The sequence below is a fragment of the Blennius ocellaris genome (assembly GCF_963422515.1).
Source record: "Blennius ocellaris genome assembly, chromosome: 8".
In the NCBI taxonomy this organism is placed as follows: Eukaryota; Metazoa; Chordata; class Actinopteri; order Blenniiformes; family Blenniidae; genus Blennius; species Blennius ocellaris.
Window position 1 is genome coordinate 12,076,825 of NC_137657.1, and position 26,222 is coordinate 12,103,046.

At 43.0% G+C, this 26,222-nt stretch overlaps 2 protein-coding genes across 2 annotated transcripts; both read right to left on the bottom strand.

Moving 5' to 3' along the window:
• Positions 1–13,483: 13,483 nt before the first annotated feature.
• On the bottom strand, positions 13,484–16,803 carry leng1 (leukocyte receptor cluster (LRC) member 1). Its single transcript, XM_080501013.1, has 5 exons — positions 16,752–16,803; positions 16,280–16,417; positions 15,212–15,397; positions 14,289–14,575; positions 13,484–14,183 (listed from the first exon to the last, which is right to left on the bottom strand). The coding sequence occupies exons 2-5, from the start codon at positions 16,409–16,411 to the stop codon at positions 13,964–13,966; spliced, it is 825 nt and encodes a 274-aa protein (XP_080357139.1). The 5' UTR covers positions 16,412–16,417; positions 16,752–16,803; the 3' UTR covers positions 13,484–13,963.
• Positions 16,804–18,014: 1,211 nt separating this feature from the next.
• On the bottom strand, positions 18,015–26,022 carry tmc4 (transmembrane channel-like 4; the record flags this gene model as incomplete). The annotated part of the gene is made up of 16 exons (XM_080500478.1): positions 18,015–18,148; positions 18,259–18,337; positions 18,461–18,616; positions 18,709–18,839; positions 18,942–19,125; positions 19,262–19,359; positions 20,147–20,273; positions 21,106–21,260; positions 21,356–21,514; positions 21,618–21,765; positions 21,921–22,066; positions 22,577–22,662; positions 23,108–23,257; positions 23,362–23,510; positions 25,673–25,865; positions 25,992–26,022. The coding sequence occupies 16 exons, from the start codon at positions 26,020–26,022 to the stop codon at positions 18,062–18,064; spliced, it is 2,079 nt and encodes a 692-aa protein (XP_080356604.1). The 3' UTR covers positions 18,015–18,061.
• Positions 26,023–26,222: the final 200 nt, after the last annotated feature.

Consider the following 26,222-nt stretch of genomic DNA (forward strand, 5'->3'; position numbering starts at 1 on the left):
GATCTCAGACAGGAGAGAGCGAGATCTTCGTATACCTTTTGAGTAGGCTTCCTCAGCCTCTGTGTATGAGGGAAGACCAGGAGCACAGACATAGGGCCGCAATCTAGATCCACCTGGATAAAGGTATTTAACTGTATCATTATCTGATGCTTCTTCTCTATCCGTATCTCTTCCTGTGTCAATCTCAGTCAGAAAAAGGTCACCCTGGAATGATTCTTTAGAAACAGTATTGTCATCTTCGACCTGTGTTCTGTTTATGTGTTTCTCTTGTTCCCATGACCGTCCTCCTGAGCCCAACTCTGTGATCAGTGACTGGGAGCGGCGCATGCCCCTGTTGGGCAGCACAAAGTTTCCCCACCTTTCACCATCTATTTTCTCTTCCTTCTCCTTCTCCCACGAAGCCTCTGACTTGGACTCCCCTGGCTCTGCTATGCTCGATATTTCCGTCAGAAACAAATGCATTGGGGATTTCTTGGCTGCGGCCACACGTTCTGCCTGAAGCTCAGCGTCTTCCTTCCAAATAGCAGGCAGGATAGTGTCAAGGCGAGACTGAGTCCTTTTCATTCCCCTGGAGAAAACCTCACCAGCGGTTGGGTCTGCGTCCTCAGACAGGCTGGAGTGGTGAACAGTCGTCCCGCTACCAGGTCTCTCTGGAGACATGAAAGGAGAGTCATCCTCATCTGAATAGGTGGGACTCGATGATGACTGCCTCTCCATCTGAGGGTCTGTGGGCTGGGGGCGGGGTAGGTTTCGATAAATAGGACGCAAAGGGTTCTCTCGTCGAATTGGAGAGTCAAAGTCTTTCACACGCGAGTGAGAAGTGTCCTTGAAAGTGTGCAGTGGTGCTGCATGCCTGGTGTCACTCTCTCTGTCCGGCAAGTCACAGGATAGCGGGTCTCTGTTGGTTCTCTGCATGTGCAGCTTAGTATAGTTCAAGTAAGAGTCAGCTGTGTTGTAGCTGGTGCAACTCCTTTGAGTTTTGGAGTGGGGGGGAAGAGGTGGGGGGCACATTTGAGGAGGCTGAGGGTATATTGGATGGCTCGAAGGGGGAAGGGAAGGGGAGAGGGATGGCGAAGGCGGCAGAGTCTGTCGGGACCGATGCAAGCCAAGGTGGTCAAAGGTGGTCGAAGGTGGACAGGCGCTCATATGATGTGGGTCTGTTTCAATTTTTCCACCGATTGTATAGTGGGGTAGACCTCTGTATCCAAGTGGAGGGGCAGGTAGGGGACGTGAATGGAGGTGGTTGGCTGATGACATGGACATCGAGCGAGGCTTGGGAGGGAGAACTGGAACTTGTGAATTTGTGGACAATTTTTTATCTGCCTCACTCTTTTTCTTATCCAATTCATCGTCATCACCTAAATCAACAACTGAGAAGTCAGTCACTCGGCTTGAAGTGTCTCTGAATTCTGCCACGCCTGTGTTGGGCACCTGGAGTTGAACCTCGCTCGACCGGACGGTCTGGAGACCCTTTCCATACTTGTCTGAAGAACAATAAGGAACTCGGTCCTTTCCCAACATTCCACTACGAATCTCTACAAGCTCCATGTCTCCATGGCAATTTGAATCTGAACGGTAAGAGGACTGTGTCCTCCCTTTCAGAGTTGGCGACTTGTCTTGAGGCGTGTGCTCCTCCAATCTGATGTAGTACTCGCTGGCAAGGGAGGGACTGCGAGCACTTATCACTGGGACCACAGTCGGAGTGTCCAAAGACTGCCTGTGGTTATTGTTCACAGTTGGAATCGGCTGGGGAGGCGGAAGAGGCTTGTACCCCCGTCTGGCATGGGCCTTCTCCCAAAAATACTCAAAGTTCAAACCTTTGCTAGTTTCAGTGACGGTCAGGATGTCGTCCAGTTCAGATGAGGACGGGGTGATACAGTTCCCCACAGGGTCCAGCAGGGGGTAGGAGTTGTCTCTGTCGTCCCTGCCATACTCTCTCTCCCTGTGCCGCTCATTTGCTGCAGTCTGAAAAGCAGGTGGACGGAGTAAGTCCCAGCGTCTTTCAAATGACTCCTCACTCTCCCCTCTCCTTCCTCTGCCCTCCTCATACTCTTCATCCTCTTCATCCTCTTCACCGACACTCCCTCTTGCCATTCCTTGCTCGGCAGCGAGGAGGGAGGAGAGGAGGAGGAATATCTCTGCTACAGAAGGTCGTTGTGATGGAGGTAACCAGCAGGACTGCATGATCTCATACCTGCAGACAAAAACAAACACAAGTACTCAATGCTCTACATTCATGTTCAGCTATTGCTGCACAATACTAATAATGGATGAGTGATCAGTGACTGACCAGTAGTCTGCATGAGAGAGTTTGAGTCGGGGCTGGGCCAGCGTGATCTGCCTTTCCCTTATGACGAAGGTCAGCACTTCTTCATCACTCAGGTGTCGGTGGGGCTGAGAGCCAAATTCAAACAGTTCCCATATAACAACTCCCAAGGACCTAGTAGGGGGAAAAAAGGGTTGAACAGATGAGAGACTGATTTTCACAGATGACATTTTGTTACATAATATTCCGAAAGCTACACATCCCAAAGAAAAAGCTTTGAACTTTCAAGTGAGATGTATTCAAAAACCCTTTCTGCTCGTTGCGGGAATTGCTTCATTATGTTGTCGGAGAAAAATGAAAAGAAATACAAATACTTTTTCTCTTCTGGTGTTTTAGTTGCTTGGACTTTTCTATATTAGTTAGTTCAGTAAATTGCATGAAACGGTAGATAGTCAGGTCGTTCATACAGTCCTCCAGACATAACAGGCCTGCCTCATGCATCAAGACTGCTGACAGACTATAATGAACTATTTAACCCATGACAAGCAAGATCAGACTCATCTTTATAATTACTCATGATGTGTTTGTGGGTTGGCTGCCTTTGTATCTTCAGTTCTAGCTTGCTTCAAACTAAAGTTTAAAACAGTATTTGAATAGTTTGTTGCCTAACTGAGCTCCCACCAAGATCCGTCAACGGGCATTTTAGACTACTTTCACACAGCAATCCCCTTTGATTCAATACACTTGGTCATGAGAACATTTGTCTCTCAAAATAGCTGAGATACTTAAAGAGGGAGGCTTTTTGTTCTTTGATTTGTGTCTGGATGGTTTTTTTGTTTGTTACACAGAAGTGACCAAGTCAACAACAGCTCAAAAGTATGGCAACCTGGCAAAATAGTTCATTAGTATTATTCCAATACACTGTCTGTTGAACAGCATTTGGATGATTTATTATGTTACAATTACAGACCAAACAAATAAGTTGTGATTAACAGTCCATCATTTATTCAATTATAGGTATAAAGCTTGCTCTTTCGGATTTATTCAGTGGCTCAACCTCTTGTCACAGAAGTGTGGTAGGAGTTCAGGCAGGAATAAAGACACAATTATAATGTAACACTGAGAGAAATGATAAGAGAATTCAAATTTGTCATAAATTGAAAACTGTTCAGTCATCTGAGCCTGAGATGATGTGTGTGTTGTTTTCCTTTTTGGTGCTCTTCACCAGCTTTTTTCTTTAAAATATATATTTGGATTTTACATTGTTTACTGACAAAAACTTGAACCTAACATTATTCCTGCAACACCTTTTAAAGCAAACATGAAGACCAAAGTGCTTCAGATTAAAAAAAAAAAAAAAAACTCGAACAAACTTGAAAGCAAACAACATCAATGCATCTCTGAAGGTGTTGCTTATGGTACACATAAATAGAAATCAGCATCATATAAAACTACTCAATTCAGGGAGTGACACAGTGAAAATATTCTTTCTTATTTCTAAATGTAAGAATGATGTGTAATATAATATTTTTTATTGCGTAAACACTTCAAACACTGGCCATCGGCTTAAAGAGTTTTCAGCAACATTGCTAACACAGAGAGATTTTTGTCTTTGAAGCTTACCAAACATTGCTGGTCTTGGTTTGATCCGTAACGATGAGCGATCCTCTGTACTCTTCGAGCAGCTCAGGAGCAATCCAGCGCAACGGGATCCACAGCTTGTCTGGAGTTAAGTAATAGTCCTCCTTCACAATGGCACACAAAAAAATAAATAATTATAGATGTTAATGAAATTTAATTTCCATCAGGAAAAACACATGTTTTCTAAAATCTACATACCTTATAATGGTTGTGTGAAAGGCCATAATCACCGATCCTAACAGTGAGGTCTGAGGTCAGTAGGCAGTTTCTTAAAGCCAGATCACTGCAGGGGGGGGGGGGGGGGGGGGGGGAATTGTTGTTACTTTCACTTCACCTGGTGTGATTAGTGTTTTTGAAACACCTCTGCGCCGATGAAAGGTGGAGAAAGTCGTGACTGACCTGTGGATGTAGTTGTTTTCATGAAGATGCAGCAGACCTGAGGTAATCTCAAAAGCCATCCTCTGAAGCGTCAGAAGGTCCCGGGTCGGAAGATCCGGAGTCATCCCGTCGGACTTGCGCTGTGCTCGCAGATACCTCTTCAGGTCACCCTGAATCACACAACAACAGTAATGTAAACAGTGAAAAGTAAGTGCAGAACAAATTGGAGCAGGTTTAGCCAAGCGAGTAAGTGCCAAGTGCTTTTCCTCTGTAGCAACACTCAATAGGTATAGGGGATATTTGTGACTTCTGCAATAAATGAATCCCATTTTTAGATATTTTTACAGCTTCAAAAGCAGCAGGGGAAATGGTAATGAGCTGGCAGCCTTTGTATTAGGTATTTCATGCTACAGGAAGGCCAAGAAAGTAAAAATGAGGACAATATTTAAGGAGAAAACAAACATTCTGCAAGCAAAGGACAATAGGAGACTTTCTCTCACAGGCGGCATATGAGGCATTTGATTGTCCTGAGGGTTCACGTGCATGATTTTCTTAATCAGTCAGTGATTAGGCCAACCAGGGAAGAAGCAAAACAAACCTATTGTACTGATGCAAAACACATTTTAGAGGCACTGGGACATCTATAATTCATAATAACACCTATTTTTATGTCTGAAGTGAGATGCAGAGCGACTCTCGTCAAATTGCATTAAAAGTGGGTGCGATGACCTCACAAAACCTTTCTTGTGTCATTAAATCACAATTAGAAACCTACTGCAATGGTGGAACATGATGGGAGAGGTCAAACGACTGGTGTCATTATTATATGAACAAAACAAGACTGCGAATAAAAGGTTCAAATTTGCACAAATTATATAAATAAATAACAACAAAACCAAAAGTCAGGTGTGTGACATCAAATGAAGACTCCACATGTCTCCTTACCAGCTGACAGAACTCCATAACAAGGAGGAAAGGGATGCTCTCACTGCACTGCCCCAAACAATGCAGGATGTTGGGGTGCTTGAGGCTCCTGAAACGAGGCAGATAGAGGTTGAGATTTGTTTGTCTGCATCTGGGATACAAGAGGGGAAAAGATTTCACAGTAGCGGGGCGAAGGGGAGAGATCGTCGCTCGGCGGGAGCAGGAGAGACGGACGGCGTGAACAGCAAGTGAATGAGAGTGGAAACGGCTCCCTGTGGGCGTGTATTTATGTTTGTGTGCAGGGACAGTGATTTCTGCTGTGGGGTCATTGTAGAGAGATCCGGGGAGAGAACAACAACAACAACAAAAAAAAAGAAAGAGTCAGCTCTGCCTGTGAATGAATCCCCTGCGAGTGTGTGTGTGTGTGTGTGTGTGTGTGTGTGTGTGTGTGTGTGTGTGTGTGTGTGTGTGTGTGTGTGTGTGTGTGTGTGTGGTCTTGTATGAACATCTGTGTTGTGCCAGAAGTTAAGATTATGGGTAATGTTAGTGTAACAAATGAGCTTTGAGTGGGTTTGAAATAAATTAATGAATGAATTCTCTGTGTGGAGGTTTGTGTTGCTCATGAAACATAGAGGTATGATTTCTTTCTTCATATTGTCAACTATTTCTTCAAATTACAGACTAAGCCCCAAGATGTCTTTTTTGTACAACAAAGAAAAAATTAACTATTTTAAATCACTACAAATGTACTTTAAAACATGTTCAGTCTTTTCTTGAATCTCCGGATGAGATTTTATTAAACTTGCAGGTAAACTATTAATCAAATATTCATTTCTTGCCTTTCATATTAAAAACTGAAAGTCAAAGTGTGATTTTGTAAGCAAACCTTAGCAAGACATTCTGGTGCAACCAACATCACTGAGTCACTCACTTCAATCCTCTTCTTTCCTTTGGTGCTGTTACTCTATATTTATCATTATTCCATAACCACCGCTCGTGCCTGCAGTGGTTCTTGTTCACTAAATGTTACAAAGCCTTAAAAATGTCTCCTTTTGCTTCAGCGGTTTTTTTACTCACCTGTACGGCTCCGACTCAGCCAGGAACTTCCTCTGCTCCAGAGGACTGGCGCTGACACGCAGCTCCTTCACCACAGCCTGCGAGGAGCTGCAGTCGCACAGCACTTCAGCCAGGATCACCTGCGAGAGATCGATGGACGGCAACATGGACGAGCGCCCAGCAGGAGGAGGCTGGCGCTAAAAACTATTTTGAGCCCCATGGTCTGTCGTTGGGTTCGTGCTCAGGGTTAAATACGAATTTCAAGAGCATGCCGTGAAGAAGAGAACCCACCCTGTGTTTCATATCGTTTATATAAGCACTACAACTCTGATGTTCAAATGTTTGATGTCGTCGTCTTACCTTTCCAAACCACCCATTTCCAATCTCCTGGAGATAGTTTAATGTGTGTCTTTTGAAGCACTGAGATTTGGAGTCTGTAAAGAAGATTTTTTTTAAAAAAGAAGAAAAAAAAAGACAAGGGTCAAAAAAACAGTTTGAAGTTTGCTGACATGCAGTAATTTCTCTGTAGACTGACAAACAAATTATGGTTGAAAAGTGACATACTCAGGAGTGCAACTGCATTTTCAGAGGTACAGTTTACATTTTTTTTTCTTAAACCCAACACCATTGCTCTAAAATGTACATAACTGAAAATTCAAAACAAAAAAGCATTCCAAAGGTTCAACGACAGAAGAAGTCTGCTTTATTTAAAAATGCATTATTAATGCAAATTTGGTGACTGAATAGTGACCGAGGGTGAGGTTTAGATTCTATGATAGGATTGATTATATTAATACATATAGTAGCTCTAGCTAGACATACATAATGCTTATAATCTAAATGATATACATGTAACTAACTGCGAAAATATGACTTTAGGGTTTTGAGAGTTTCAGCTTATCTGATTATGTGTAGAGGGCAGTGCGTGTGTGTGTGTACACACTGTTTAGCAACCAAAATTGGACACCTAATGATTTCCCAGAGGGCTGAAGAAAACTTTCATGAATTTCATGAATATAATTTTCTGATTTGTTTATACAAAGTTATTAACGAGAATGAATATTAGCTACAACTATTGTGCAATTACTAATGTGATGTTTTGGATGATATGACGCCCAAAACATGACAAACGCTAATTTCATCCTCACGTGTTCATGTTTTAAGGTGCAGAACACGGAGAAAAAGGTCTTTCTCATTGTCCGACTTTATAAGTCTTCAAGGTTATTTGGCAATCCCGAAAGAAAAAAAGACCCGTCGGTGTGGACGTGGTTGAACATAAGAACCTGTTTCAGATGGAGCCTGAATTCACCCATCATTAGCTGGGACCGGCTCCAGCACCTCACAGCCCGAAGTTGGATAAAGTGGATCCATACTGGTAGATGGATGGGAATCAAGGCTTTAAAAAATACCCCCTCCCTTGTCTTGAGACAAAAATCCATGTCGTCCACATGCTGCTATCATTGATGTCTGTGCCTGAGTATCCAGGTCAGGCAGCTCACACAGAGCCCGGCTCCACACCATTGTTTCCACTTCACTGAGGTTCAGTAGGGAGTCCAGTATTACTGGTTTTGCTCTCAGCTTGAAACCATTAATGGATACGCATCAGTGATTCAGCCAGCGGATGCCGGGAGAGTTTAGTGCAGGACAGAGCTTCGTAAAGACGGCGTGAAGCTTTGCCGAAATGAGACTTGGCGAATATGTTGAGTCGCTTGAGGTGGTTACCTGCTCCATCCTGCAGGGCGTTGCAGTTGGGCCGATCCCTCACAGGCAAGGTGTAGACCTCGGGGAGTGAGGGACATGAGGACAGGCTGTCTTCCTGGATCGGACTCGAGCCGCCAGAACACTCCTCCCCATCTGCATTGTCAAACTCCTGGTTTGAGCCACGACAGCGCAGAAGAGTTACAATGCTGGCATGATAATGAACGTGAATAATGATATATTCTTTCGCTTTGAGACACAACTGTATTTGGCAGTGACTGTCAAGGGCAGACAGTGAAAAGCTGCGTCTGTGGGGATATTAAACTGTCTGCGATGGCGAAGTAAAACACAGTCCACAGAGAAGGAGGTCTGGTCGTTAGGATCAGAGATGCACTGCTTTACTAAATGAGAAATGCTGACATTTGAGATGACATTTTCAAAGAACATACACGCACGCACACACGCACACACACACACACACACACATAAAAAAAATGTGTGACAAAACAAAGGAAAGAAAGAGAGGTGAATAAATCTCTTACATGTGGAAGACTTACATTGAACCCCACTCCTCCTCTCTTACAGCACAGGCAGGTGAGGAGCAGCAGAACAAAAGAGACGAGCCCCGAGCAAGAGATGAGGATGACAACGTAGGGTGGAGGAGAGAGGGATGCAGCCCGGGTCTGTGTAACTAGGAGAGAGACAGGAAGGAAATACACAAGAGGAAAGATTCAACACTGAATTTCAGCGGTATTTGTGCTTCCACAAGAGGCTGTAACACGGGGAGGTATGACTGAGCGAGGAGCAAAAGAGAGAGACTTCAACGAATCGGGAGAATTTAAAATCGTGTTGCTTAAGTGCTTGTTTAGAGGGAAACCATTGGAGCATTTTCTTAGTGGCAGGTTTGGGACACAGTGGAGAACCCCAATGGACAGTTTGCATCAGGGATTTGGGGATAGAGAGAGAGAGAGAAAAAAAGCAGGAAAACAAACTCGGTTAAAGACGAAAACCATTGTCGAAATCAGTCAAAGGAAACAGAGACTGGAATAAAAGTTAGCACCTGGGAGCATGTACCATTCCAGTGAGGAGAAAAAGCATGGGGAGAGGGGAAGTATCAGAAATAGCATTCCACTCAGGAAACACAGTTAAGAAGCAGGGAAGGGTTGGCTGGAGTTGTTGTTTGGGTAAAAAAAAAAAGGAGCTCTTATTAGGGAGGGATTGGAAACTGGAAAGAATTACTGAAATCAGGAAGGTTTACTACTCAGGTGAAAGAGAGGGGAGGGATTGGGACATTTGATATTTGTACCTCAACGTAGCCGATTGTGGGCAGTGAACCATCTGTAGAAAAGAAAAGGGGCAGGGCAGTGTGGTTAAATACCCTTCAGGTGTTGTAGAAAGGTTCAATTCTGTAGCCATAATGTAAAGCCAAAACACGTATTGATCATGACAACAAAGAGGAACAGTGACACCTTCAACAGAGTGAGGACGTCCAACTCGTCTTGAATAGAGTGAAGTACATGTATATTAAATCTGAAAATGGACTTTGTATCCATATGGGTTGCTTTTCTTTGTAGACAAAAAACAGCAAATTAAATATGGTGCTGCACTGCAAAATCATGTTTCAAAAACTATCTTAAAAAAAAACCACAATTAAAAAAAAACAAACTGTAGTTTACATAATTGAAGATCCACTACAATAAACAACTGTGCTCTTTTAAAGTGGCTCGAAAGATCTCGATTTCATTCTCCATGTCGTTCATGAAAATCCAAAAATGCATTCCTTCACAGGGTCATGATATTGTAAACACTGCATACATAAATTTTAAAAGGGCATTCAATAATTTAGTAGCTTGATAAATATTGTAAAAACAGCATCAGTACCCCCCTCAAATTAAAAAAAAATAAAAATCCAAGACATAAAGTGATATTCCTGAGAAAGTCTTTAATCTCTCTTTTTACTCATCCTCCTAGTTGTAGTGCTCACAGAAAGTTGCGACACAGTCAGAAGAAGAATCATTTGTTAAAACAAAAAAAAAAAACCTGAGGATGTGCTCGGAATAGAAAACCTTGAGTGTATGAGTGTGGTTGGCTGCTGAAAGGCTCAGCCTGCTGCTAATGCAAGACAATTAACACACTGGACCCCCCCCCCCCCCCCCCCCCCCAAAAAAAAAAAAACCCATAGATAATCAGTCCAAATGAGATCAAGCTCATTAAACACAGAGGAATGCATCTAATTCACTGATCATAATTGCTGATCATCACTCCTTGAAAACAGGTGATGGGGTGGCTGTCTCTCTGGTGGTGGTGGCGGTGGTGGTGGTGTGGCCTCCCTATGAGGACATGCAGCACCAACAAAACTCGTGTCTCCAATTCCTGACGCACAGTTCCCGAGCAGTGCTATTCTCTCGTCTCTCCCCAGACACATGTCCAGACAGACACTGCATATAAATAGAGGGACCCAACAACACATGCAGGGCCTCCTTCTCCTCCTTCTCCTTCTCCCCCAGCAGCCACCGGATCAAAACAATACACCAGCATACAATGACTGCACACATTACACAAACACAAACACGGAGACAGGAGGAATTAAAGATGCCAGCAGTGGTTAATAGGCTAAATATTCAGAGGTGTCAGGAGAGAGGCTATTTATAGAGGAGATTTCTACACTGACCGACGGGTTTTAAGCTGGTCACACACACTCCGTGTTTTTTTTGTTGTTTTTTTTTTTTAATCTAAGAAAAGGCATCGATGATTGAGAGAGGCCCGAGATCGAAACACCCCCCTTAATATTTTCATCACTGCATGCAAATGTGTTCCCCTCCCACCAGCCAGGCAGCCTGTTTTCATTAAGTCACTGCAAAAAAAAAAAAAAGAAGAAGAAAGGACGGAGTCTCAGTTCAAACTGATAATACAGCATCCAGAGGCCTTTTCATCACTACATCCCCCCTTCTTCTCCTCCTTTCTCCAGCATCACTCACAGGTTTAACACCCCCCTCCTCCTCCTCCTCCTCCTCGTCCTCCTCCTTCTCCTCCTCCGGCTCCGCTCACCTTCCCTCTGCGGCGCTCCGAGGGCTCTCTCCGGGCTCAAGTACGACATGATCCCCGCCAGCACGACCATCACCCAGCAGTGGGGCCGCATCGTCGCCGCGTCCGGAGCGACGGCAACAACAACACCATCCGAGCGCCGCGGCCGACTGTCGGTGTCGGTGTCCTCCTCGCTCCGGTCCCCCCCGCCACGGTCTGTGCTGTCTCCGGGCTCACGCTGCTGCTGCTGCCGTCTCCGTCTCCCTCCTCCTCCTCCTCCTCTCCTAATAATAAAGAGCGTCTCCTCTCCTTCCTTGTTGTGCTCTCCCCCCTCCTCCTCTTCCTCCTCCTCCTCCTCTTCGTCCCTCCTCCTCTAATCCGCAATTAAACACGGTGTGTGAGACTCTCTATTGTGCATCCTCAGCCCGCTGCAAACAACCACCCGCTAGTCCTCCTCCTGCTATATTTAAATATTTCTCTCTCCCCTCCCTCCCTCCCTCTCTCCTCTCCTCCTCTCAGTGTTGGAGGTTGTCTGTGTTTTTCTCCTCCGCCAGCCTACGTCAGACTCACACCGCGCATTGTCATGGTCCGGATCATCATCATCATCATGATGATGATGATGGGGACAGAAAAAAAGAACAAAACATACCTTTAATACTATTCCCACATGGAGCTCATCAAGGTTTATATTGATCTTGTATTGGATTTTTAATCCCGGGGAATCTCACCCTGTGAAGACCTTTGGGTGTGTGGTGGGATTCTACAGTGATAATCTAGTAAACAATGACAATAAAATGTAATTAAATAAAAAAAACAACCTTTGAAAAAAACCCAAAGGATTGGTCTTTTTAAATGTTTTTGATGGAATAGTTAAAAAAAACAACGTGATGCATGTGTAAAGCAAACAACAAACAGCAAAAACAACAACCTAAGTATGAAGTGTTGTGCAGCGTTCATAAGGACTAAACAGAGGTTAGTGGTTCCAACGCTCACCTCACCTCAGTGGGAACAAAGTCCAGGGGTGTCAAACACATTTTAATACAGCATCATTTCACCCTGAGTGGGTCGGACTGGTGAGATGATGCCACGATAACCTTTAAATTGAAAGTGTTTCTCTGTGAGGGTGCAGAGTTTTATATTTTACACTCATACAGAGAAATGACACTAATCTCAACATGAAGCCAACTTCAAAGATAAGTTTCTGGTGGAAAATAAAGTGAAATATCCCACACACCAAAAAACTGTCACTGGCAAGAAACAAAATCTACTTTTTTTTTTTTTTTTACAATTTGCTCGGTGGTTTGGCACAACTGATGTCCAGTTTGCATGTTTTCACCTAAAAACACGTATTTAATGTTGACGTCTCTTACATTTCCCTAAAATTAACTTGCAGTATCTTGTCACCCTTATTTAATTCCTTCCATAGGATGGAATTTGTTTGTGCCAATAAACTACTAAACTTTACAGTTTCATTACTTATTTCATTTTAATATTCAAACTCCCTCATGCCAGTTTGGAGCATTTATTGTTCACGTCTTTCAACATAGTAAATAAAACGGACATGTACATCACAGTTCAATTCCACAAACTACGGCTAAACATGAAAATGTGGAGCAAAACCATATTAGTGGTAATATTAATTTATAATTAACTTGCTGTTTTGTTGCAGAAGACCTGTTTGTACAAGAGAAACTCAATAATTGCTCCACAATGTTGCACTTTAGCATTGAAGTACTTAGAAGATGAAAAATGCAGATGGATGAAAACAACACGGTTTGTTTGTTTTTTCATATTTCATAGTGATGAAATAGCCTGTGTGAATGTTTGTAAAAGGTTCTACCAGTCTGTTACGTCATTCACACTCCTGAATCGTCCCCACCTAAAATCTGAATATTCAATATGTTAAAAAATAAAATAGGACTTAGTGATACAATGTGCATATATTTTGCACATGAGCTTGGATTGTTCGACTGCCATCAAAATATATTGTTCACAACCCTAGATTTTACATTACCGGTACCTAATAATTGCTTAAAAAAAAAAATCTTAATTATAAACCATGTGATATTTTACATTTGTTTACAAATCAAACAAGTAATTTCCAGGTTTTTTTTTGTTTTGATATAATGCAAAAAAAAACCTTTCTTCATTAATCATTTTGACTTAATGGAGTGTAAACAATGCCTCTGATGTATTTGAGCGCCCCGACAAGTAATGCCTGTGAGTCACCGTCACAATACCAGGAACCTGGCTTTACAGCGGCTGAGTGCACCACAGCCTCAATTCAATGAGCTTTTCCTCCTGTGAAAATCACTTCGATAAAAGGCTCTGCAATAGCAAAAATAATTACTCAAATTAAAACGGTGACATGATAAATTCAAAGCAATTTCTTTAATTCTCATCACCAACAGCCTTTTTGCTTACGCGTCACCGTTTCTAATTTCCGTACAATTGTTTCGAAATCAAACAACATGAATAAACACAGACGACAAATGGTCAAATTCAAATATTTAAGAGGCAGGATGGAAAATAACATTTCACTTGAAAAGTAACAAGAAGTTAACTGAAAATCTCCAATTGGAGCAGATTCCTCTCCTCTATATCGGTTAACCTGACGTCTCATGCGATGTGCTTCCACTTTAGAGGCTCTCAGTTCTTCCGGCCGTGTCGACAGTTGTTCACAGAGCGCCGTCTTTGTTGACAGCCTGGGCCTCAAACCCCCTGTGATGGCAACCATCTGCCCTGCTGATGCGCTCATGAGCCAAACACTGCAGCTGAACACCCTGCAACCCCCGACAAGGATCATTGCTGTTGTCAATTTTTTTATATATATATAAATCCCAAAATTTTTTTAAAGGAATAATTATAGATCGGGGTTAAAACAATGACTTTATGTTTATAAAAAAGCTCAGATGTTCAGTTCAGCTTCACTTGAAGAACCAGTCTTGTGCCACGCGGGTCGTTTCTGGTCACGGCTCAGGACTTCAGGATCTCGTCCCTCCAGCTGTCCCGGTCCCGCCGCTGTCGCTTCCGAGCGAGTTCTGGGAAGTAGGCGGTGTTGTACGGCCGCTCCCTGTCGTTCAGCTCCCTGGCGGGCTCCGTCCCCTTGCTGTTGCGCTGGTTGATCAGGGCCTGGGCTCTCCGGCGCTCCTCGGCCTCCCTCTGGAGGCGCTCCGCTCGCAGCCTCTCGATGGAGCTGCAACACGCCGCAGGGACGTTTCGTCATGATGATTTAGAAAAAAACTAAACTGAATGATTCCTGAGAAAACTCAAACTGAAACGTCCACACTGATGCTCTTACCTCTCCCCGCTGCTCCTCGTCTCCCCGCCGCCTCGTCTATCCTTCCTCTTGTGTGCCCTCCCATCTCTCACGCCGAGCGCCTTCTTCATGTCTTTCAGAGGGTCTAAACTGTCCTTCAGCCTGCGATCCCTTTTCTCCCTCTCCTCCTCGCTTATTCCCTTCTTCTTTTCTTTTTCCTTCTTTGCTTCTTCTTGTTCTTGGCCAGTTTTCATGTACCACGGCGTCACCTCGGTCCCCGGCTGAGGCCCCAGAGACACCAAGAGGCCGATGGCTCGCTCCTGTTTCTCCTAATTAAAAAAAATAAGAAAAAATAAATTTTAAAAAGGGTTAAATCTAACCTGTGGTGGCTTCTAACTTCTCCTGTCCATTTGACATTTTTAGTTTATATACATTTACTTACTCTGTTTTATTAATTGCATAAAATTGAACATGATTACACAAAATGTGTTTTTTTTTTATTTTAGACTACAGAGACCCCAATCAATAATGTTAAATGTGTGAGGAACCGGTTGTATCAGCAGGGGCAAATGTTTAGTTGTACTTAAAGAACATCTTACTGAAACATTAAGGTCCCGTGAATACCTATCATCTCCATGACAACCTCCATCCTCTCGTGAAGGCCACAGGAAGAAAACCCTACCGACCGATTCATGTTTCTATTTATGGTATCTCTATAAGCGAGCAGGGAAGAGCTGCTATGTTGTTCATAGCCTCCGTTGTAAACTGTCACTCATCAACGTGTCACAGGAGGACAAACGGAGTCGTAGTAGCAAACAAGACGCTGAGGACGTGTCTCAGAAATGCTCTTCCCCAATCTTCTTTAGTCCAAGTCCTGTTTGTTTGTATGGCTGATGGGGGGGGGGGGGGGGTTGGGGGTTCATCTTGCCCACGTTTTAATTGAATTAAACCAACTCAGGGCTCACCTTTTCATCTTTCTTCTCTTTGAGGTACTCCTCATTCCCCTTCTTTTCGGAGGATTCCTCCAGAGGAAACAGATTGAGATGTTCCAGGGCTCCACCCGCTCGGTCGTCGTCATTATCGCCATCCTTTCCTTCTCCTGCGGACGGAAGAGCAGCTCTGGCTTTCCTCCTCAGGTACTCGGTACGAGCCTGGCGAAACAAATACATCAAATGTCGTTATACAAAGAACTGATACTTTCTGCTTTCTGCTTCAAAATCTACGTGTACATCTCCAGGTTGAATTTTCCAGTTTTGACAGTACATGAGAAAATAAATGCATCTTATGCACTGAGACAACTTATGTACACTTTTTTGCTCATCATGAATCCTTCATCTTTAGTGCTACTTTATACTACTTAACATGGGTGAAGAGCATTTTGTTCAGTGAGAAGTGGGACCGTTCCCTCCTTCCAGTTACTTATAACCACACCAGTAGAGCAGGATTTCTGCAAATGCTGTTGATGACACATTCATGAGGGTCAGTCATGAAACATGCTGGTACAACATGCAGGACGGTGTCTGTCTAGGACCACCGCTGGACACTTGTACTGCTGAGAGGCTGTGCCTGCAAATAGGATCTGGTACTCCAGCTACACTGGAGTGAAGAAGCCTGCAAAAAAAATAAGTGGATCAGCGGCTCCTCACTTCCCTCCCTGATCTTGAAAGACTCCACACACCCTGAATCCAGGTCAACGACTGAGGGACCAAGGAACAGCACACAGTGTATCCCAGGACAGTGACCATGCTGCCCAATGCTGGAAACTATACTTATTCAGGCTTTGCAGCCATTTATTATCAGACTACAGATGAATATTATCCACGCAGATTAATGCAGAGGCTGCACGGTGCAGTGATTGGTGCTCTCGCCTCACAGCAAGAAATATATGCATCCTATCCACATTTAGCAAAACAGTGATGACAAAGACACACACACAAAAAAACTACTCCAAAATGACACATGGGCACCAGAGAGGAGATGCAAACTGAGACCACCACAACCACCATCATCATCATCATCATCATCATCATCACCTCTTGCTCCGCACGCTCCACGCGCCGCTTGGCCTCGCGCTCCTCCTCAGCGGCCTGAGCCTCGTCCTTCCGCACGCGCGCCACATTGTCCTTGTTGCGCACGTGCCAGCTCTTCTTGGGGAGAATGTTCATGTTGCCCTGGTAACAGTCGAGAGTGTCTGTTAGCTGACAGCTTCTCTCTGCTCGGGGCGATGTCCGACACAACGCTACTCTATGTTTAAATATAAACGAGAGGATGTCAACGGCGGAGTACAACCAATAAGGAGAGAAGAGAGAAGATTAAAAGGCGGATATTATTTGAATCATTATTTGTACACTTCTTGCAGCTAGCTAACGTTAGCCTGTGCTTGTTTTCTTCAGCGAGTATTTTGTGCGAAAGACGCAAGAGGGTGATACTTAACATCCCCCATTCATATAAACTCATGCTTTCTCATTTCGAGCTTTGAAAGTGGCTACAAACACTAACACGAACCTGCGAGTTGTAGAAAGCTGCTCTGACTGGAGTCTGCCGTCGCCCACCGGAAGACGTCACTTCACTCAGGAAGTAAACAAAGGCGTCAGACTGAGGCAGTAACAGTGTTGTGACACGAGGGGGCACTGTGACCCCTCTAATATCATGGTAGACTATCAGGAGAAAGGCAACAAACTGTCTTTCTGCAAAGACCACCAGAAAAGCATGTTGCAGTTATCATAAAGTCATCACAAGTACTCTGTGTATGCAATCTACAACACGTCTTGTATATCAACCTCCTCGATTTGATTCATGAAGCTTATAACGAGAAGTTTATATCCCACTGGCCAAGGTCACGACTGTGGTTCCTGAGCAGGTCCTCAACCTGCAACTGCTCAGGTTGCAACAGGAGGGGTGCGTCATAGAACCTGTGACAAATCAAACATGCGGATCATATCCATATGATACCCTCTGAAGGGCACAGCCAAAACCCACCACCACAATCCGTCCCTGGTAAATTATCAGTGGTGACGAGAAGGCCAGATCCAAAAGTGGTTTCTAGTCCTGATGGCTTGGGAAAAACAACTGCAGAAGAGAAAACAGACATTGTTTGGTCTGCTTCATGCACAAATACACTTGAGTCTCCTCCCAGATGCTCAAAGACTGAATAGATCCTGATTCAGGTCATTAAAGGTGTTGTTTACATAAATATGGTTCGCCTTTACTTTAGAAGCATCTTTAATGCAGAAGTTTTTGTGCATGCAAATCTTTTCTGCTTTTGTAATGCTCTCATGTTCCTTTGCAGGAATGTCAGGTAAGTGGTTCTTGGTGGGTTCTGTGATTCTTTTTTAAAAACCTGACCTGTCCAGCCTGTAACTTATCTTTCATCCACTATAGCATTCATTGTTGTGCTCCGAGCTTGAATAAAGCAGGCAGAGAAGATAGGTTGATAAACTGTTAGTAACAATAAATGAGACATAGATGTAAAAGTGATGCATATTACGACAAAACTACCTCAGCAGGTTCTTTATATTTTAACGAGTAGGTGTTTTTCTATTGCAATTGGTTTTGTAAGGTTGCATTATGTTTGACCAATTTAAATAAATTGATCAGTAACTTACAAAGGTTTTAATTTCGCCAAAGTACTGGAATCAAATGAGGCCCCAAACAACTTTTAGTACATCTCATTTTAATGCTTTATACCTTACAAAAATATTTTCAGAGTTGACATAATCATGTCGCAGCATTGACAGATTAAACAATGATTGCACAAGTTTTAGCAGTCTGTTATGTAAACAAGTTCTCTAAGATGCTTTATCTGACTGAATCCTTCAATATTGTGCAGAGTGATTTGGTATTTGAAGTTGCCGAGTCAGCTGCCCAATCTGCTTGACCAAGAACTGCTTGTCACGGCCTTCCTGTAAAACACAACAAAACAAACAAACAAACAAAAAAACAGATACCATTTGAAAATCAGAAACGTCAATTTTTATTTACATTATGGCAGAGAATGATTTCAACAGCTTACCAGTTTAAGCTGATTTCTTAGTAGTGCAACACTTCTTCCATAAGAAGTCGCTAAAGCTACGAAGTAGCACAACACCACACTGTCAGACGAAAAGAGACACCGTTACAAAAATACAGTGGAGAGTAATGCAGAATGCAGATTACATACAAGCTGATTAGAGCTATAGCAGAGCATAATGTTTGCATACAGCAGACGGGCTCACCATGATAACACGCACAGAGGGATGGAAAAAGCCTGGGAGCCAATGAAGAAGAGAAACTCCTGTGTGACTGCAGAGAGGCTGGAAAAAGAGTTTGGAACAACTGACCACATGCTGGGGAAGAAACGGAAAGGCCCGCAACCCATCGATGGACGGATCCTGCAGGGAAAGAGGATAACTCAATATATAATACTCAACAATTGACCTGCAGAAAAAGGACATTTAGTTATTCTTTTCCAAATAAGACTCACTCAGAAAGACTGTAAATCATGACAGCCGTGGCCAAACCCCAGCCGATCAGCAGCACCACCAGGAAGAAGAAGGTGGAGGTGGTTGATCTGAATGTCCTCAGTGCAGGCCGACAGTTATAGAAGAGTGTGATCTGCGGGTAGAAACGGCAGTTGGGGACACAAAAATTAATTTGACTGATAAAATCAATAATTGAGATTGATCATGTTGAGCTGTGTTGGAGCTACAGCCTCACCTTCTTGAAATAGAAGAGCATGACAAACTTAACGGCATTGATTAGCGGGAGCAGAGGACAAAACAGAGCTCCAATCCAGACCACGGTCTGACCATAAACCAGGCCCAGGACATTGTAGGGAACCGTAAACTCTTGACGGCCGAACCACTGAACCAACTTATTGGACCAGTTATCCACCACCATCCTGATAAAACACACACACACAGAAATGCCACAGCTGAATGACACTGTGAATTACCACTGTCATTATACACTCCATAGGTTCTGACAAGCTTCATGCTATTTAAAACAGATGTTGACTCTCATAAGATGATTCGTACCTGCGTGGAAACTCCACCAGGACGAGCACAGCAACGCTGACGAGGAGGTCGAACATGGTCAACTTGTACATTTCCTGCCCCAGGCGGGTTTCCCAGCACTACAAGGTGCAACAAACCAGAGCAAATACGCAAGTCTTGCCAAGTGGAAATGCTGAAGTGTTTAAAATTGAAGTTTATTTCCTGCCGAGTTTAAATCTAATGTCCAACCAGCAAGGCACTATACTATTGTCCAATTGACATTTTTTGTATAAACAAGAAAGTTAAAGGTACAGTATATGATGCATTTGATTAAAAAAAAAAAAAAAAAAAAAAGAAGCTGATTGGAGAAAAAAACAACTGTCCCATCATTGAATTAATCTTTAGGTGGTGTGCTGTCAGTACTTGATTTAGCATGTTAATCAATGAGCCCCAACATTGAGGCTGTACTAATAACAATAATAGCAGATTAAACAGTAAACTCAAAAAGAGGTAGGAGCTACAAAACTAAGGGTAATTATTAAATAAAAGACAAACTGGTTATTACAGTGACTCAGCTACTGAACGCACATAAGTGACATTAGCACCTTTAAGGCTCTTTTCACACATTTTACTGATGAGTGATAGGATAAGTCAACCACTTACACAGAAAAAAAAAAGTTTTTCTTCTAGAATTACTCAAATTAAAAAACAGTACTAGCTAAGTTAAATTGACATTATTTTATCTGTTTTGCTGCTATCTCCTGAATCTTTACTGACTTGGAGCTCACCGCCACGTACAGATCAGAAAATAAACTGAATAGAGAATCACTTGCTCTCAATAAACAATCCTACTGCACTATGATCTAAAATTGAAGAACCGTGTGGCCTGAAGTACAATTCAAAAGACATCTTCAAATATACATTTACCGGATAGACTTTATGGTTGTAGTGGCATAATTTACAATCTGGACTGTCTGTGTCTCCCTCACATGTGATCTGCTGCCACAAAGTGAAGAGGAGGACGCCCAGACTGATCAGACGAAGAAACACGGCCCTGGAAGACAAAAGCATCACCACAAGTGACAAATATACACACGTTCTTCACTTCAGTGGAACAAAAGATACAAATACTGAGTCGTCGACTCAACTTTATTTTTTGGTTTTTAAACAAAAGAGTTCAAAACAAAAACATAACAAATGTAATGCACAGCATTTGATTCCACAGTAACTCTCTGACGGACATTTTTATTAGCTGTTTCTGTGCTTTCAGCTCTCAACTTTCTCAAATTCCTTATAAAAGAGGCCTCAGACGGGCGCTGCTCCCTCATCTGTTATCTCGCTCACCATGTTGCTTTATAGTCATCCTTGCAGAAATCACATAAACTGGCCGTCTTTTCTGCATGTGAAAGTCTCCCCTTCCTGTTTGTTCTCTGCAGTCAAGATTGATGATACTTTTGCAACTTGGCAAAGACAAAGAATGTACTTGGCCTTGAATAAATGTGTCTATTCATCCCGTTGTTATTCTTTAGGGGAAACGAGAACTGAAAATGCTTTGAAGGCAGTTTAACATAATTTTGTGAAGCAAACTCTCGCTCGGTCCCTTTCACGGCTTTATCCAGCTGCACCACAGTTTCATAATTGTGTACTTAAACAGCGTGACGAAGACAACAGATAAACAAGATCTAACGGTCATTGTGTTTTCACCCCTGAGAATGAGGCTTTTATATCTACATAGTGCGTGAATTCTTTTTCCCGGATGCTCACCATGTTGGGCTGTTTGGATCAGAGCAGACTAAACCCTCCTTCTACAGTCTTTGCAACTTCAGAAGACACAAAACAATGAAGATCAAAGGCTCTTACATAATCTCAGACGTGCCAGTACAAACCGTAATAGTGCCAGTATGACAGTCGTGCTGGGGGAATATCGCTCTACCAGAGCAATCTGATCACACAACAGTGGCACCACAAAGTTTCCAGCTGTGATGACAATGGATGGGAGGTACTCCAAAATCAAACCAAGGAACCCTTCTTCACTGTTTTGCTGTTTGGCAAAAAAAGAAAAGAAAATGACCAGAGTCACCTCACGCTTTACCAACATCTCATTTGAAGCACTAAGCACATTGTGGAGTCGTTTACCTGACTGAAGTTGGTGGCCTCAAAGACGGCGAAGAAAGCTGCAATGATGAGCCCAAATGCAACAAAAAACATTGAGACCCGCAGAGAGTACAGACGTATTTTCTGATTCTGGGTCAGAGCAGCGGCCCGCCTCTTCAACGCCTCTTCCTCCAGATCCACCTGGCAGAGCGAGACAGGAGCAATGAGGTGAGGAGGCATCCACGTGTGTGTCATTCAGGCGGAAACGGTTCGCGTGTTCTGAGAGAATTAAAAACACTCTGACCTGCACCCGGTACAGGATGTTTCCTTGCTTTAGTTTGGTGGCCCGGTCTCCTAGGCAACCATAGTCCCATCCACAGAAGATGATCATGCTGTAGTTACCCACAGTGCTGCCTCCCGTTGCCACGGCAACTCGAGCTGCAGTCCCCATGCTGCGAGTGTGAGCAGCCAAAGAGAAGGATACAGATGTGAGTCAAAGTCACGGAACTCTGGATTTCTGCCTTTTGAATGTCCACTGAAATCACTGAAATCACTGATCTGACTAATCTGAATCTTCACCAAGAGGAGTGTTTGGAGTGACACTTGCCGTGCAATGATGCAAATGAGACAAAAGGCAAAGTAGAAGACTGCCGTGCAGAGATAGGCAAGAGGAATGTTGTAGGAAAAGTTCCTGTCTTCCACCACGGTATTGTTGTAGTAGCCATAAAATAGATATGAATACTCCATAAAACCCTGAAAATAGAGGACACGATAGATTACAGCATTTCCTTTACCCGCTGAAACACCAATGCGATGAAAAGCATCGGCTGTTGCAACCTCTTCTTCGGGTTTTATGCAATAACGAACATTTGTTGCGATGACAAACTTCCACTTTTCAAGTTATATGAACCAGAATAGTTCTTCACTTTAAAGCATGTAGTTCTTAAATGTAGGCCTCAGTTCCAGTGTCACACCTCTGACTTTTCAACAAAAACTTTGATAAAAGATCAGATATGATGGGATAAGTCTTATGGCGGTGGGTAAGCATAGATGTGAATTTTATGATATAGTCAAATAATCAAGTGTTATTCAAAACAACTGGACCTTAGTATTGTTAGTGACACCTTTATGTTTGTGCTTGTTGACGGGCAGCTTGATGCGTCACGTCATGATCGACATCAATCCAACAATGTTTGAACTTTTTTGCATTGCCTGTGGACTGTGTATCCTTCACGTCGTTGCAGGGGGAGTCAAGTTCCTCACCGTTCCTGAGAGTAAGTCAAGGAAGTAATTATAGAACACCATCAAGCCTGGAGGATTGGGATCATAATTCAGGCATTCCTCGATTCCTGGAAAACACAGTGAGCACAAACCTTCAGGACCTCTGCACAACAATTTCCTCACTCCTCACTGGATGGAACGGTCATTCTGTCAACTTTATGGTTTATTGTCTTACGGATCAGAGAGGGGGGGGGGGGGGGGGGGGGTTATCTCACACAGTTAATATACAGAGCATTTTATTATGTTTATAACATTTGACTCCTCTGCACAGGTGAGTATGATGTGATTTCTGAGGGGAACTCTATGGCCGCCTCTGCTGTCTCTACATTTACTCCTACGAACGAATCAGCTGCTACGACAGCACTGTTGCCTGGAAACTGTTGAATCAAACTGAGAGAAGGCTTTGTGTGTTAATAGGGGAGAATGATGTGGAAACACAGGGAAAATGCAGCGCATAGTGCATCCCTGCCACACGTCACCAACGTGCTGAAGGAAAATGAAATCCTCAGGTACCTGCTCGCTCTCTGAAGCTGCTCCCCACGGATCTGAAGACAATGCTGGGTATCAGGACAAATCCCGCAATCAGCAAGAAAGAAACAAAATTGAGAACCACCAAGAATCGCAGGAAGAAAAAAAAGGACTGGACGCCACCTCCAAAGTTTCCTGCAAAAAAGAGTTCAGCTCAAAATGCAAAATTATATCAACGCAGTGTAGATTGAGGAAATAAACCGTGGGGAGGGGCTTCAATAATGTGCTGAAATGTTTACCTCCGATCTTTTGCAAAGTCTTGTTCCACAGAGTCAAAACGTTAACAACATCTCTGGCGTTGTTTTTAAATCGACGCAGCGATTTGGCCCTTTTCATTCTCCAAGACTCGGAGCTGGACACCACAGGAACCTGCATCTGCTGCGCCCGTCTGCAAGCCGCACGTTTATTAAATCAATGGAAGAAATTATATTTCAAGTAAAGCACAAGGCTTGACTGGATGTTGAACTTTATAAATATGAATTAGAATGTTCAAAGTTAGATCACATTACATTTTTGTTGACAAGTGTTAGAATCTGTAAATGATATCATGCAAAATTCATTTTTTGCTAGTCAAAGCTTCTCCCCCCCTCTACCATTGATTTCTTGCCACGACTTCACACACGCAGAGAGAAAAAGCCATTGTATTGGTATGAAGGCTGCTCTGTTTTCAATATCTCTATTTTTGTCTTATTGTGTAACCAGTTGCATTGTCTATTTCCCCCCAGGAGACTGTTTGGCAAACGTTTTGTGTGGAGAGAATTATGGCAGAAACACTATTGCAACAGCTTGTTCTTTAGATTTGTGTTGCTTGGTCACAATTCAACAGATGATATTTACAATGTTAAGAGTAAACCAAAAGCAGACATACAGACCAGTCTTAGTAAGACCTGGCCTTTCTGGTCATGAACAGCAACCGCCGGATAACACCCACCATTATTGTTGTCGTCCCCCTTTAAGATATTAATGTTTAACAAATAATTCACTACAAAGGAGAGTATATGATTGCGTGAAGACGTTGACTAGTTTACTCACTTACCCAACAACATGACTTTTCAAATATGTGCTTCAGAATGTAACAATAAGAATAATACACCTTCAGTTCTTTATAACAAGGCCTATTTGTCCAGCTTCCTGAAATGATGCATGTAAGATGAATACATAAAAAGTAAGTATACAGATTTAAAAAAAATAAATAATACATCTTCACATATATAAAAGCTACATGAGTCTAAAATGAAAACACATGACATTACCCAGAAGTGTCTCAGAGTAAATTAATCAAGAACACAGTTTTAATCAGGACATAGTCGCCAAATTCATGTCGAAATCAGAAAAGGAATATGAGAAAATGTCTGATGAAAATATTAACCATAAAATTGCAGGAGTGTCATTTTGGCACCTGTATTTTATTTTCTGAGGTAAGAAGTTGTGAACTTGTTTGTTTGTTTTTTTATTTCCCAATCACTGCAGTTCTTCATTCCAGCTGGATATATAACAGCTTTTTGTTTGTTTGTTTGTTTTTTTGGCCGGTGGGGGCGACCACTCTGTGGTCTTTCATGCAAATGAGCTCGTCTGTGCACAACAGCTGGTGCAATCTGAGGATTCTCAGCTTTCATTGGACACCAAGTTTGTGTGGGTTGCATCACATTCGCACAAGTATCAAAATGTTTTTTATTCAGAGCTCAACATTAAATTTTTGTGGTTGTCTGGTGTGCAAATTCCCTTTTTACACATTTCAGCTGTCTCCTAATACTTTTGGTAGATCCTCGTGAGTGTAATAACACATTTATAGCGTACATAACTCTCTCAGCCCCCCCATAGAGGGGGCTCAGTGACAGGGGGAAATGGGCCCTTAATAAAATGTATTGTATAAACCCTTTATGGGAGCATTACTGTAGAAAAACGTCAGTATGTATGGAGAGTAGTCTGTCTGTCCAAACTGAGCGAGTTATCACTATGCTAAAGAATTTGTCAATGTGAACCGGAATCTGAAAACGTCTCCAGATCTGTCTGTCTGTAATGAGGTTTTCAAATGTGTAAAAAATGTGTACGTGTAGTAAAATGTTGTCAACTACAAAGAGTTGTCAGTGTCTCACTTATCGGACAGACTGAGATACAGACAGCCAGCCCTCCATATATATTGAAATATAGTTTTGCTATAATTATTCCCCCATCGCCCTTTCTCCTTCTCTTCATTTGTAATTGCGTCTCTCCATTAATAAATTACGTCACGATGAGTCAAAAGGGGGGCGGGTCAACCGAGAGTCAATCAATCGAACCACAACTGTCGGATACGATGTCAGAATAATGAAGAATATCTCTTTCCTTAAGTTATCAAAAGCTCTGAAATAAAAAGCAGGCCTGCCATGGCAGGTGGACAGTCTGATTGAGTGACATAGAAGATGGATGTAAACTATTTTCTATCAGTTATTCGCATTAAGACTCTCAGGATTATGCAACATTTCTGAGCGTTTTAATGGCCGAACTTCACCACCTGACGACTTAACTCTTTACCGAAGTGGATTCTAAACAAATGAATCAGTTTCATACCGGACGGCTCTTTTCAGTGCCATGGGCAGAGGGGTATTTCTCAGCTCCCGGGGCTCTTCGCTGCCGTCCACCTCATCCTCTTCCTCCTCTTCCTCCTCCTCCTCCTCCTCAGGACTGGAGCTCCGGATGACCTGATTGGAGCCTCTTGAGGGAAACCGTCTCAACCTGGCAGGTTCCCCGGAGTAACTCAGACCTGTGGAAGAGAGAAAAACCGTCAGCAGTGACTCAAAATGACACCATTCGACAATTCAGATCAACGCATACGTAAATATGACGTGAAGTAAAGGTGAAACACCAGTAAAGCTGGTTTATAACTTACTGGAGGCTTGTCTCTGTAGTTTACTGTCCATCCTTGTGATGTCGTTTGAGTCGTCCTGCTGTCTTTACCAATTCAGACTCAGACAGAGACCTGGGATGTTGACAACCCAGGAGTCACTTCCCTGTTTCCTCCTCTCATGGACTTTACTCCCTCTGCAATTCACCGCACAGGTACTTCCTTGTATACTTTAACTCATTCTTTCCAAAGTGCCGGCTGGTATTTATCCACAGT